Below are 14,396 nucleotides of genomic sequence, written 5' to 3' on the forward strand. Positions count from 1 at the left end.
AGAATCATTCGAATCGCTCAAGTACTTTTCTAATCATGGATTTTGGAACACAAACATCGTTTTTTAACCTTGTCTCCGGATCACATTAAGGTACGTGATATTTATGTACAAATGAAATTATGTCGTATCCTGAAAATTATATCAGAATAATCCCAAAGTCTCCGGGGTAGCCGAGAAGAAGGCAAGGCAAGACTATAACTCTTGACATTATAAAGCATTTTATTTAACATTTGAAACAGCAGGTTTTCAAATAAATGTTATGATAAGTGCCAGTTAGCATGGTTATGAGAATGTTCTGATGTGTTTTTTGATATGGGAATAGTTTTGCTGAAATATCGCTTACCTTTATTGCGATTAGTGGACAAGGTTGAAAACGGTGTTTGTGTTCAAAATTCGATAACTGGAAAAGTAGGATGAGCGATTCCATGAGCTTATTAATTGGGCTTTTATATCCTAGATCTGGAAAGCGCTTCATGTAGAACTTCTTCAAAAAAAATAGGGGGCAAACCGCAGCAGAAGTTGAGTTGCGATAGACGCGGCTACAACGTGGTCGAGCCAAAGGCGTGTAATGGCGCCTTAAGGCCGGTTCATACTTCATGCGAATGCGATTCGAATTTGACGTCACAAAGCGAAATCCCCAGATTTGAAATGTGTTCATCTTTTGCAATTCGCATTGCGAAAACTTGCTCTGACGTCACAAATTCGCGTTCGCGCTCGCTTTTGCGCCGAGTATGGACCGGCCTTCTGGCTGCTGCCAAACGACCCATGCCTAACAACGGAGCATAGCAAGGTCGAAAGTGCTGAACTTTATTTTGGTAATGAGACAACTTGTGCTCTACTTTGGTCCGGACTTGTGACGGACTCGACCAACAAACATCACCTTTGGATCGGTGTCCTTCTGTCTTGACCTGCCGTTCCATCAGCAGTCGGTCCTGCTTCATCGATTCCGACTCGTAGCCGGACATTTCCGCCTCGGCCTCGGACTCCGTAGCCAGCTTGACCGCCTGGTTGTACTCCGAGTACATGTCCGGGTATGCCGTGATGATGTCGTCCAGTGTGCCCTGGGCGACTATCCTACCGTCTTCTATCTTGATAATCTGAAGAAATGCATGTCATAGATAATCAAGATGGTTGAAGATAGCAGTGTAAGAACAGGGCCTCGGTCTCTCATGAAAATGCTAAACTGCAGACATCTGTCTGTGCAAATTCACACTAAAACAAGCTGTACCAAGATCCACCGTTGAAATGGATTTTGGAATGGATTTTTGGAAAATAAGCTTTTATAAATAGGCAAATACGAGTCAGCTTGTGCATACCCCAGGAAACGAATTTGAAATCAGATATGTGATAAATGTTTGCCAATTGATTAAATCGAATCCTTGAACAACTTCTTTCCCTAAGGCCTTTGACAAAGTTGAACGAACGAAAGGACAATCTGAATTTGAATGAACTTATTTATCGAAAGAATAGTGTAATAACAAAATCAAACGACTTTTTTAAATTTTCGAATGATAATATAAAGGAGCATTCATTTAAAACAAATTTGAATGGGTATCGTGTTAAACTGAACGATTGTTTTGCTGAAATTGGCCGGGAAAAACTATATATTGTACATTAAACACTGACGCATTTGCTGGCCACCAAATCATCAAACAATATTTGACGGTGAAATTACGGTAAAAAAAACCACCAAATATGGGCGACGTGTAAGCTTGGCCATATTTCAAACTTCAGGCCTGAAAGAAATTGACGAATACACGAACAAAGGAATTGAATTGGTTGTTTTCTACGGGTATCACCTAAGTAACAAGACATGGATCACTGTTATGGGCTATAAACTAGAAAGAACAGAGGAGAAGGAAACTAAATCAGAGTGACAGGACATTATCTGTTCACGTTTCTTATGAATTATGAAAGGGTTTTGGTAAAAGGGAAACAAGAACCAGGAGTGAATTCCTGCAGAGTGACGCGGAACAGAGCAAGTTCGTTCTGGAACTATAGTTAACGATCGAACCGTGGTTGGTCAACGATGCTTGTATTAGTGGTGATTATTTGCCAACATTAATGAGGTTGGTTGGTAAAATGAGGCTGACAACTTTTATGATCATTGTTTGACTCGAGGAACTTTAGCGCGTCACAAATCAACCATTAGTCGACCACCCATGGTGCTTGATCGAACTTGCTCTATTTGGTTTTGGTGATTTTTGGATTTCACCCAAATCAAACCAAGGGCGGATCCATTTTTTTTAATGTGACATCGCAATAAAGGCAGGCAATGAGTACACCACCATCTTTTCCTCAAAAAAACATTGGTTAAAGTGGTCAGAAATTGCCTCAGATCGCACCACAGAGCATCTAGAATCCAACACATTTTTCGGGGCCCTTAAGCGGGTCCCGAACCCCACGCCCTAATTTTCTGACCCACTTTTTTGGGGAACCAAAATGTTTTTTGGCCCCCCCCAAAAATTGTGTTCTGGATCCGCCCTTGAATCAAACAGCGTCCTCCTACTGCGTCTTTCATACCTCAAATAGGCTAATGGAGGAAAGGTTTGTGAAGCTTACCAGATCGGCTCTGTTGAGGTACTGCAGCTGGTGCGTGACCAAGACCACGGTCTGTCGGTGGCCGAGAAGGAACTTGCTGATGGCTTCCTTGAATAGTTGGCTGCCAACGTGGACGTCCAACGCGGACAGCGGGTCATCCTGCAGTTGTGTAACCGAGTTCAAGTCCATCACAAGTCAATTCACAAATCCGGTCACAAGAAACAGTGGTTGAACAGTAACAAAGGAATGCCTTGCCACAGTTTAAAGCTCGTGATTGGATTACTTGTTAGGACTTGTGACGGACTCCACTACAAAACTATCATCCTGAGATCTGATTACCATAACATGCATGCAGTTTGCTACTTCATGGCAAAGTGGATACCCAGTAATAACGCCAAGTCACACATAATCGCCCATCAATTGCAGCAGTTGTATAACTATGGTCCATTTTTAAGGGGTACCTAGGGTCCTAATTATCTTGAGCAGGGCAATAAATGAGTGTTCAGGTTGTTTCAAAATCTCCGCTAGACATGTCCGATTTTGTCCTCTTTGTTGGCTGGGGACTGGGGATGGGTTTGGACAAGAAGGATCTCGGTGACGCTCTGAGGTACTCCAATAATTGCAAGTCATCTGGAACCAAGTCCAAGTCAAAAGGTCAACTATGCAAATGATCTGTGTCAAATGAATATCTTCGTCAATGATCATCCCCGTTACCTGTGCCTTGTCTCGAATGATCCTTTTCACCTTGAATAGATCTTACGCGTTACGGCCATCTTAGAGGGCGTCTTTTGTTATTTTAATTCAGTAACAATGAAAACACAAAATGTTCACCCATGCATATCCCGGCAGAACAAAGGTATTGTCCTATTTACAAGATGGCTGCCTCTCATATTCACACTTTTATTAACTTATAAACCCATAATAATGCAAACTGGTTTGGAGCAGTAGGTGGAATACAAACTGTAATATATTGTACACTTCCGGAACTATTTAACTGAATGTTTTACATATAGATGGACTGATATTCAAGTATGTGATGATATCATGCCATATGAGCACAATAAGCTACCGTTCCACGAGGGCAGCTCCATGTGTATATATTTACTCACCAGAATAATGATGTCTCTGCCGGAATACACGGCTCTGGCTACGCTGACCCGTTGCTTCTGGCCACCGCTCAGGTTGATTCCTTTCTCCCCAATCTCTGTCTGATCGCCAGCAGGTAAGATATCAATGTCAGGCTTCAGGGCGCAGGAGGCAATCACGCGATGGTATCTGACGAGATAATTGTACGTTCTTTGAACAAAGTTGTACGTTGTAGTTAAAACTTCGCACGGTCCACACATAATGGTTTGCGACTTTTTCACCTCAGAAACCCCCACCTTAATGATTTACAGTCGATCTCTAAATTCGTAAGTTCTCAATATATACTGTTCATAAGTTTAACTAGGCCACTGTTCGGATATAGGTACGAAGTTTGAACAAAATGATATAGCTTAGTGTTGACTGTTCAGTTAACAGTTGATGGAGACTTTTCCTTTAAATTAGAGATTGCCACATGAAAGATAAAATATTTTCAAGATCACCTTTTGGTATCCAATTGAAGTGAGAACAGAACATTGTCTAGCAGGGTGCCGTTAACCAGCCATGGCTTCTGGGCAGCCAGAGCTATCTGGTTCCTATCTCTGTACAAATATAGACAAATCAAGACACCCATTAGGCACTGACGCTGTAAAAGTGATCACATTTTTATTAGAAGAGGTAAGGCAAACTGGCAGATCAAGGGCACACACCGACACATCTTTGGTATTTTTGATAACACATTAAGAAGACGGCTCACTCTACATCGTACGGATTGTGGCCGAGAGGTCAGGGTTCATGACTCTTGATCAGAAGGTCAGGGGCTCGAATCAAGCTGCTGGCCGTATGTTGTGTCCCCGAGCAAGCCACTTCGGCCCAATTGTCCCTCCCAATGATCCATGCACTCAGGAGTACACCAGGATTAGCTGGGGAGTAACCTACGATGGAATGGCGTCACATTCAGGAAATACAATGTATTCAGCCGTTTCGTGACAAGGAAACGGAGATAAACCTTCCAAAACGTACCTCCAAAAACATCCTCGCGTGAGTATAATTGGAAGCTACATTGGCTGGTGACATATTTTAATTTACTTTCATTATATTTCACGCATTTCAACACAGGTCCCGAATCATCTTTATAGGAATTTTACGTCTTTCTATTTGTGTACAAAATGAAGCCAATCAGAAGACAGGTTTTGCTTTTTGATACATTCCGAGTTGTAGTCAAGTAATAGACACAAGTGAAGATGGAAGCAGCCGAATCCAATCCTAATAGACGTGCGTATTACTGCTAGGTCCCAGCCAAGTAATGGAACGCAGCTGTAACATACCTTAGTTGAACTGATCCAGAAACAGTTGTCATTTCACCCAAAATAGCGGACAGCAAAGAGGATTTGCCGCTACCAACTTGACCAATCACAATCGTAAGTTTTCCTGAAATAAATAAGAGGTATTTTTTTTCAAGGCAAAGTTATAATACAAACTCAACAAAGAATGAAGATATTGTTTTACTGTTGCTTCTAAAAAAAATGGACAATCCAAATTGACAATGCATCTGGCTTTTGTCTGAGCAACAAAAAAAAAAGACATACCTTCCGGTATTTCCACGTTAATATTGGAAAGCACGGGCGTGTCTGTTGCAGGATCCCAGAGAAAATTGCCATTCGAGATCTTCAAAATAAAGATAAATTTTGATTAATTTGTTATTTCAGTTGCACGTTTAAACAGGCATTACAAATGTTTAACCTACAGACCTATAGCAGGTTTTTTTGTACGGCTATAAAATCACCGTCTTCATCAGTCAAACTGTGCCACAGTAAGTCGCAAAAAATGCGTAATGTAGCATTTGTCTATGGCAAAAGGTACAACGAACCCAACCCATCAAAGCTGCAGGTTTTGTTTAAATCTATTGGGATAGGTACAGTACCCCTAGACAAAATCTTTTACATTGGGTTTGGCATACCTCCAGAAATCAAGTCCATCTGTGTGTGTACAACTTCCCATGTGGGTGTTGAAATTTGCCTGAATGGGTACGGTTCCTAGTAAATTATGCTGGTGAGTTAGGTTAATCTTGCTGTGAGCTCCAATTCCAGGAATGTACCAAGTTTCACAATGCACTGGTTGGTATAATGATATCAAGATATTAAACGGGGGCACGCGGGGGCAAAGAAATCTTTTGGGGGGGGGGGGGTGGCCCCTACCCCTGTAGTTACGCCACGACAATGCCTAACCATTACCATTTGTACACAAATTATGTGTGAGTAATTTAGTGTCACTAAATTTGTTTAAATCCGCATGGCCGATGCCTCTGCAAGAACGCCACGCAGTGTTGTAGTTGAATCTTACCAAGTTTAATACAAGTCCATCACATGTGGTAGAGTCACAATTAATCAAGTGTCAAGTCAAATCACAAGATATTGAAATGAACTGTGACAAAAGATTCCTTTGTCATTTGCAAACCCCCTGTTACTATGTGACAGGACTCGTGAAAAATAACTTTCCATTTATTTGTGACCGGACTAGTGGTGGATTTGAAAGGCACCAAAATCACATGTTGGTATACCTTTATGGCAACGCTGGGTTTCATTTTCTGGGGCGAATGCTTATGAAAGATGATGTCATGTAGTGGGCTCTTGCTAGTTTCCCCCCTACGACTGCCACGATTATCCGAGCTGAGCAAGTACGATCTCTCCGTGTCGGCACTGTCCTTGTATTCCTCTACATTACTGCTGTTGCTAAACAAGTCTGGGTTCTGGTCGTGGATTGCGCTGTTAGCCTGCAGTCAATAAAAAAGGACCAGATCATTCTTCCTCAATTCATTAAAACTACCACTTGCATGAATGAAGTAATGTGCGTTGCGTCCAAATTATGGATGGTTCCAAAGTTGCAATAATTGTTTCTTTTTTTTTCTTGTATTATTCTGAAAATTATGTGTTTTCTCTATCTACAATTTTGATTGGCTTATTTCGCTATTGTACTTAAGCGTTCAGGCTTTGCCTTGGTATAGTAATGCCCTAATGCAATAGTGATAAATACCAAGTTTACGTTGATGAAGTGTAAGAAAAAGCCTGTGAAAGCTTGTTACCCACGCTCACTTTTGTAAACCTAATGTATACCGGTATGTCACGGAAGTATAGTACCGGTATTTAAGGAAGTGCAGCGTATTATGGTCAGAGTTTTCTGCAATGATCAATGTCATTTACATTGCGGTTGTAATCGGAAGTGTTGACGCCAGAGCACGAGCTGAAAAAAGTGAACATCGCAAACTTTTGTATTGTCAGTCCCGAAAAAGTTGACCTCAAGTACATACCGCCCCCTCACGTTGACCCATGCTACGTTGACCCCTGCTGTCGTTCGGCACCTCCGCAATCTCAGGCCCTGCAAGGAATTTCTGTACCCGGCCGGTGCTGACGACGCCATTGATGACAAACAGAAGGGAAACCGGCAGGAATATCAGCGGCAGAAAGAGCATGTTGAAAAGGGCTAGGGCGGAAAAGGTCACATCCGGGTTGAGCGGTTTACCGGTGAGGGCGCTGTACGTCCCGAAACCCTGGATTGCAGAGGGTAATACGACGATTTAAAATATTGATGCAATAACTTGAGACTATAATGGTGATTCGAACATCCTGCCATCTAATCAAGTCAGAAATCTCGGCATTATCTTTGATTCATCTCTATCCATGGAACCTCACCTAACATCAATCTCTAGATCAGTCTGCATGTCGATCTGTAACATCGGACACATACGAAAATATCTTGACAAACATACAGCTGAAATATTTGTTCACACTTTCATCACAAAAATGACATGGGCAATTCACTATTGTAATGGCATTAACCTCAATCAACTAAAGCGTTCGCAGCGACTACAAAACATCGGTGCCAGACTAATCTCTCTCAACATTCTCACATCACTTTTGAATTAGCAGATCTCCACTGGCTTTCAGTATCATGCAGAATCAAATACAAACTTGGCCTATTCGTTTACAAAATCCTCCACAACAATGCGCCGGAGTATCTCATCGACCTCATCCACCCGAACTCAACAGCACGCACCGGACTCCGCTCCAGTGAGCTCATGATGCTTCATGAGCCCATGACCTACACTCTTTGGGGTGACAGATCCTTAACTGCAGCGTCAGCCCGAGTGTGGAACCAACTCCCTCTTGCTATCAAATCATCTCTATCCATCACAACATTTAAGACAAACATAAAATCTCACCTGTACAAACAAGCTTACTCTAACAACACAAAATCCGAACTTGACTTTCTCCTCAAGCGCCATGAGCGCCTTTTAAGGCGGATACCGGCGCTTTAGAAATGTTCTTCATTAATATTTTATTATTGTTATTAAAATTATTTATAAAGTAGCTTTCCACCATAATTTAATATGAGGTCTTTTTTTTTATATTGCAACTCACCAGAATTGTCACAAAAACCGGTGTGGAAAAAGTCGAGACAACTAGGAAATAAAACAACACCATAAATAAGCACATTAAACCATTTGGTTTGAAATCTAGCTATCCAGAAGAAAAAGATAAGGTTATGACATCAGCAAAATGCATATCAGAAATAAGAGCACCCTTTTTAGTACGAGCACCACTTACAACAAACACTTCCTCTCAGTTGGTGCCTCACTTTTACGAACCCTTCTTAGTACGAGCTCCACGTATAACAAAAACTTTTGACAATAGGAAAGAATTAACAACTTGTTTCGTGTTAACAGTCCTTGTATTACTTTGTTTCAAACCAAAGAAATCGTGCACTTTCAAATATTTACGTGTGCAGATGTAGGCAGCGCCGATCTTGTACAAGTAATGGAGTTCATTTCCCCTGATGACTTCGATGGCCTTGCAGTACAGTCCTTCCCAGGCGTACAGCTTCAGCAGCTTGATCCCTTGCAGTAACTCGTTGGTCTTCGAAAGGCGATTGTCGGCGAATGACTTCAAGGTTTAACGAGAGAGAGGAAACTCATGAAAAAATTGTCTTGAATGCGGCCGAAGATGGTTGGAAACATCTATTATTTTTGTGTTTAATCTCAAATGGCCAATCAAACGTAAAAGTGCTATCCCGTGACATAAATCCTGGCCATGATGTGGATATATCCGCCTGTTTTTTTGTTGTGGGGGGGGGGGGAGGGGGGATGGGCCGCAGGTTTATCCCCAATATATATATTTTTTTTTTGGGGGGGGGGAAGGGGGGAGATGGCTACTAGTTCATCCCCAACATATATTTGTACTGGCCAAAAATATACTGTGATCACGACGTCCACTCTTAAGCCCGCAACACCAGAAATATATTTGCTAATATTTAAGCGAATTGTAAAATTAAAAGCAACAAATGCAATCTTTAAACTGAAAAATAATCAATGTGAAACACCTGAAATGGACACACAATTAGCACTGTACAATAGGTACACACTATGTATGCATGTAAGATCTGCTGCTGCCACATAGGCCCAGTTGTCACAGTGGAAAACATAAGCAATATTCTTGAAATGAGACTTGTTTCAGTTTTTTTAACCACTTTTCCAGACACTTGAAGGTCAATTCTGACATCACTACCGTTGAGATTCCAATTTCTCTTTGAAATTCCAAAGCTAAACTCACAGGATGGATTGGTATCCCTCACCGTTGCGTTACTTAAAAACAGAAATGAACCAAAAAAAACCCCAACTATATACCAGCCGTTTCTTTTCCTGCTTGCCCATAAACTGAGCGATTTTGACCTGACACGGAGTAGCTACCAGGAACACGCTGGCGGCAATCAGGGCTGAAGGTCCCATCTGGAGGTACAACAAAACCAGATTGACCACGATCTGCGTGAAAAGTGTGAAAACAACAAGAACTGTCAAAAGCGCAAATACTTGTTTCAATATTAAATGAATTTATTTGAAAAAAAAAATGGGTTCGTAAATGTTTAATACACAAAGGTTATCCGAACCTGAATTGGAGCAGCAATCGCCATGTTGATATTTTGAAACATATACTGGATGGAGTCTTGGTCCACTGACATGTGGTTGGTGATCTGACCCATGTGCATTTCGCCGCTGGAGATGGCGACGGTGGACAAGCGCAGCGACTTCTCGTAAACCATGGCCTGAATATGGGGATAAAAAGAGGATAAAAGTCCAATCATAGTAATACACCAACGAGCCTTATAAAAGCTTTTGTGTAGAGCTATCTTTGCCAACACATGGTAGGCACTTTTGCCTACCACGAGTTAGATATCGATGGAACGTCAATGTTGCAAAAAATAAACAATAGTTATTAATTCTTCCAAACGTATCATTAGGTAATTGAAAAAAAACCCGACAAGGACTCAATAAAAATGCCTTTTCCTTACATAAGGATGGTGTTAATATGCAATTTTGGGCAAAAAAGCTTGACAACCACAGCTTTAATTCATTTCCTAGTGTCCGCCTATATAAAATGGCCCTCAATGTTCAAAAACGGAAGAAAGGTCTATACATATCTACACAGCAGAAACACTGCATTACTTCGGCTCGGGCGTGACTGCAGATTTCAACAGTTTGATTGTTTGATAGTAGCAATGGTTGGGTGGTAATTGTCGTATACGTAATTTTTTGTATAAGGTCGTGTGGTTATTCTCAGAAATCTCTCAGCTATCTCCCAGATATCTGATTTATTCATTCCAAAAATGATATTGTATTATTGGTGGAACTACAAAATTTGCATTCAGTTGTGTAGTCTGACTATACTGTTTTCAGTATACATATAGACCCTGTGCATCCCCAGCCATCTTGGATGTATCGAAGACGGCTAGTCATACATGTTCCTGTGCAACAAAAACAAGCACCTCTAGCGATGATCTACACGAACAACAAATACAGGCATACTTCCACTGATTATTACCTGGATAGCAGCACCCACATTCATCCCCTCTATGATGCTGATGTAGAAGTGTGTTTGCAGGCAGACTGAGCTTGCCAATGCAGCAAAGAACATGACCATAACGAGCACAAAGCCATTTTGGAAGAACTCCTCGACTTTCACATTGTGTGGAGCGATCGCCTCAACAAAAATCAAATCAGTTGCACTTAGAATTGGGTTTAAAAATGTCACTAAAGACAAGAAGGCGACATGATAAAACAATCATACCTTAGACTGATGGGTCTCCTATACCCTGGGTCCTTTCTCTACTGAGACTGCAACCCCACTGTTCCACTTTATTGGGCACACCAAGCTTGCTCTGTGATCCTAGCTTCTTGGCATCCACACAGGATGCAAATTCACACTTCACGCTACTAAAGTGTTTACTTTCTTAGAGTTTAGGCACTCTCCTGAAGACGGTCAGAGCATACTGACCGGAACGTTGAGTTGATACCTCTGGTTCTTTTCAGAACCATTCTCTTAGCTGAGAAATTATTCGCACACGGTGTTTCCGCAAACCTTTCATTACATAGTATCTCCACCATGCAAAGCCTCAAATCTTACTTACGATAAAACAGAATGCAACTGTATAATAGGAGGAAAAAACGACTTTCTAAATGCAAGACACACACCAACAAAACATGTTATATGACACAAGAAAGTACACTGCACACATGGAAACAGTTCAACGTCCAACATACCTCTGCATTGTTGGCCGGGGTTTCGATGGTCTGCACGTAGACCGTTACCAAGCCCAAAACAAGGGGCCCGACGAAGTTCAAAGACTCTCCCAGCAATTTCAGTACTCCTGCCAGGAGCATCCGTCCGCCGTATACCTTCCAGTAAATCTTAAAAAGCGATGCCTGCTTTCCCACCTTACGTGCCTTTTCCTGAATCAGGGAGAAAAGATTAGTGTATTTAAGGCGGATATGTTTCTGTGGAATCCCTAGCTTCGTCTTTCTCCATTTCTACTTCGAAATTGTTCAAGAGAGACTTAAATATTTAAACTAAGTCAAAATACTCTTCCATATTGGCCAACATAACTGAACCAGAATGTGGATCTTGATTCTCAACAATCTGTAGGGTCCTCTTTTTTGACATCGTCTTCAAAGGTCTGTATGAGTTCTCCTGCTTTTGTGCTCTAACTCCTACTAAAACAAAAGCCTCGGAGCTCAGGCTTGATTTGTCTCAAATTGATTTGTTTCAGAAAATTGTTTCTACTCAAAAAAGTATTAAGTTGATTCAAAACCCACCGCTTCCTCCCTGAACACATTACGGAACCTATCATGGTTAGCTTTGGCCTTGTGCCGGTCTGGTACCACGCCCAGGTCACTCAACTCCAGGTGCTTCTTGTAGCCCAACGCCAGGAGCCAGTTCACCCACCAGAAGGTCAGCGAAGAGGCGATGTTCACGTTGTAGTGCATGCACTTCAGGTCGGGCTGTTTGAGGTCGTTGGGAAGTCCTTGGTCGTCGTGCCGGTAACCGCATAACTGGCAAAACAAAATGTGAGTGTACCTTGCTATTGCTGGATTGTACCTTGTTGTTGCTGGACCCGACTGACCAGCCTCTTGTCCTCTGTGAGGCTGACTGACTGACTGACTGCATCACTGAGTTTAATAACGTCCTTTACTGAGACTTTGGGTCCATAGATATAGTCAATGCAATAGTTGTCAGTTGAAAATCAAAGTATGCACAAAACGTGAATCAACTTTTGGTCAACTATTCACCCCCTGATTACATTCAAGTATAAACACTTTTTAATGGATGAATGTCAGACTTCTAACATTGTTTCCGGATCTGTAGGTTTTCAACACAAACAGAACAAGTGGTATTATGTTTCTTTTAAAAGGCATATTTATTACAGCTTACCTTTGTCCTGATGACGTTCATTTCTAGAAAGATGAACAGGGCGTATATTGCCAGTTTGATGATGGTTAAGTCGAAGAGAAGAACGTGTACGTTGATGTCGTTTTGAAGTTGCAAGTTGAGAATGCGGACGACTTCGCAGATAAGTGAGAAGATCCAATAAACCATCAGCAGTACAGACATGGCCGGTGTCTGCCACAGCTCCATGTGATGGTAGTAAATCAAAGAAACACCAACAGCTACGAAGGCCACAATGCTGTGAATGTAGAGATGAGGCTGGGTGGGCTGCTTCCAGGCCTGGTAGGTCTCATCCGTCATAATACCTTCACCGATGGAGGCAATAATCAGGACAAGAAGGAGGACGGATACCAGCCATCTCAGGCTGTGGCCCGGATAGACCAAGAGATAGTTGGTGTGGACTCGGCGGTAGCTAGTGCAGCATCCCAAGACGAGAAGAATGAGCGATGATAGGAGGAGGAAGGCGGCGTGAGGGATGGCCACCAGACCATCCACTAGACACGTGTTGCTATGGAAGTCATCTTCGATGTATGAGTAATTTAACCCGCAGAGCCACTCCCAGTTCACCGCCATGCTTTGATAGAATGTCTAAAATCTACCAGAATTTGAAATCACATTTTAGTTCAAATCACATTTTAGTTCATATTATATTTAGTCCTAGATACAGGCGCATTTTTTTTTACCGTGCAGTGCAAGATCGTCAGTGCATCATATCATGCGTTTGAATGAATATTGGTACTGAACAGTGCAATTCAAAACCCGATCCACATAACACGGCAGCGTTTTCAAATACACACAAAGTCAATATCGGTTCCAGTACAGGGTCCAAGTTCTATATTCATGTTGATAAAAAAAAGGTGTTCTAATTTGAACTGGTGTTTCACGTGCCCATACTACTGTACTCGTTATCTTTGCTGAGTAAATGTTCAAACTTGCGTTTGGACCAAAGCTATTCAAAGTTTGATAATGTTATCCTGCAAGGTCGATAAGTTCAAGTTCAACGGCAGGTAAATGGCATAGAGACACCCATGGTTTAAACAAAAACACTAAATATGGCATGGTCAAAATGTTACTGGTCTATGAAAGCACTAGCGCAATAACAACTCATGTCACTTTTGCAGGTATCAGAGGCCCGGCCTATAATTCTCTTATTTCCGACGGACTGACTGACTGACTGACTGACTCTCGTAACTTACCCTGGTTGTTGACTAGCAGACTTTTTTGTCGAGTCACCTCTCCTGAGTCCGAGTCCCAGTTTCGAGTTATGCAGGTCGAGTTCAAGTCCGAGTGACGAGTCACTTTTAATAATTATACATATATATCAGACATTAACTTAAGGTAGCCTACTGCCGAACCCTATATGTTTCAATATTTTCACATCTTTTTTTCTTATAACTGAAACTTCATGTAGAATAAGACGAGGCACCAGTGTCTGGAAAAGATAATGGTTACGTCTCGATAGTCCGACGTCCCATTGGTCCAACGTCTCAATGGTCCGACGTCCCAATGGTCCGACGTCCCATTGGTCCGTCGTCCCATACTGTGTAGTTTCACTGGTTTAGGTTGCCTAAACCTAACCCGAATCCTATGGGGCGTCAGACCAATGGGGCGTCGAACTAATTTATAGACGGTAGCACACGATTATTTTTCTGTTGTATTTCCTTTTATTCTCTAAACATGAATAATGATCGTCAAACCGTGGTTTTTAGGGTTTTTAAATTTGTTTTGGTGACAACATGCAGAAGTCTAGTTTCAATTGATTAAGTATGTAGGCCTACAGAAATATCTCGTATTTAATATATGAAGGAAAAACATGACAAAGCAAACATTTCTTTAAAAGTAAAATAGAAATACAATTGAGCATACTATCAACAAAATAGTTTTCATTATTTTTCATCTTTTTAGATTTTACTTGGCCAGCCATCAGATGGAAACTTTAAGAGACAAATATTGTTAACCTTTTTACAATGTTCTCCACATTGAACTGTTTCATTGTTT

The 14,396-nt window shown here is 41.6% G+C and overlaps 1 protein-coding gene across 1 annotated transcript in view; it reads right to left on the bottom strand.

Annotated features, from left to right (window-relative positions):
* LOC119737992 (ATP-binding cassette sub-family C member 9-like) overlaps positions 1-12,971 on the bottom strand; it is a 28,758-nt gene extending 15,787 nt beyond the window's left edge. The window contains exons 1-16 of the mRNA XM_038212691.1: positions 12,384-12,971; positions 11,768-12,004; positions 11,216-11,404; positions 10,497-10,655; positions 9,565-9,720; positions 9,305-9,439; positions 8,402-8,564; positions 8,043-8,083; positions 6,932-7,171; positions 6,185-6,397; positions 5,214-5,292; positions 4,953-5,055; positions 4,128-4,226; positions 3,651-3,816; positions 2,563-2,700; positions 876-1,097 (exon numbers count right to left, since the gene is read on the bottom strand). Coding sequence (XP_038068619.1) covers positions 876-1,097; positions 2,563-2,700; positions 3,651-3,816; positions 4,128-4,226; positions 4,953-5,055; positions 5,214-5,292; positions 6,185-6,397; positions 6,932-7,171; positions 8,043-8,083; positions 8,402-8,564; positions 9,305-9,439; positions 9,565-9,720; positions 10,497-10,655; positions 11,216-11,404; positions 11,768-12,004; positions 12,384-12,971 — 2,928 coding nt within the window. The remainder of the gene's footprint in view (positions 1-875; positions 1,098-2,562; positions 2,701-3,650; positions 3,817-4,127; positions 4,227-4,952; positions 5,056-5,213; positions 5,293-6,184; positions 6,398-6,931; positions 7,172-8,042; positions 8,084-8,401; positions 8,565-9,304; positions 9,440-9,564; positions 9,721-10,496; positions 10,656-11,215; positions 11,405-11,767; positions 12,005-12,383) is intronic.
* Positions 12,972-14,396: the final 1,425 nt, after the last annotated feature.

This window comes from Patiria miniata, unplaced genomic scaffold, assembly GCF_015706575.1.
Source record: "Patiria miniata isolate m_02_andy unplaced genomic scaffold, ASM1570657v1 HiC_scaffold_3, whole genome shotgun sequence".
In the NCBI taxonomy this organism is placed as follows: domain Eukaryota; kingdom Metazoa; phylum Echinodermata; class Asteroidea; order Valvatida; family Asterinidae; genus Patiria; species Patiria miniata.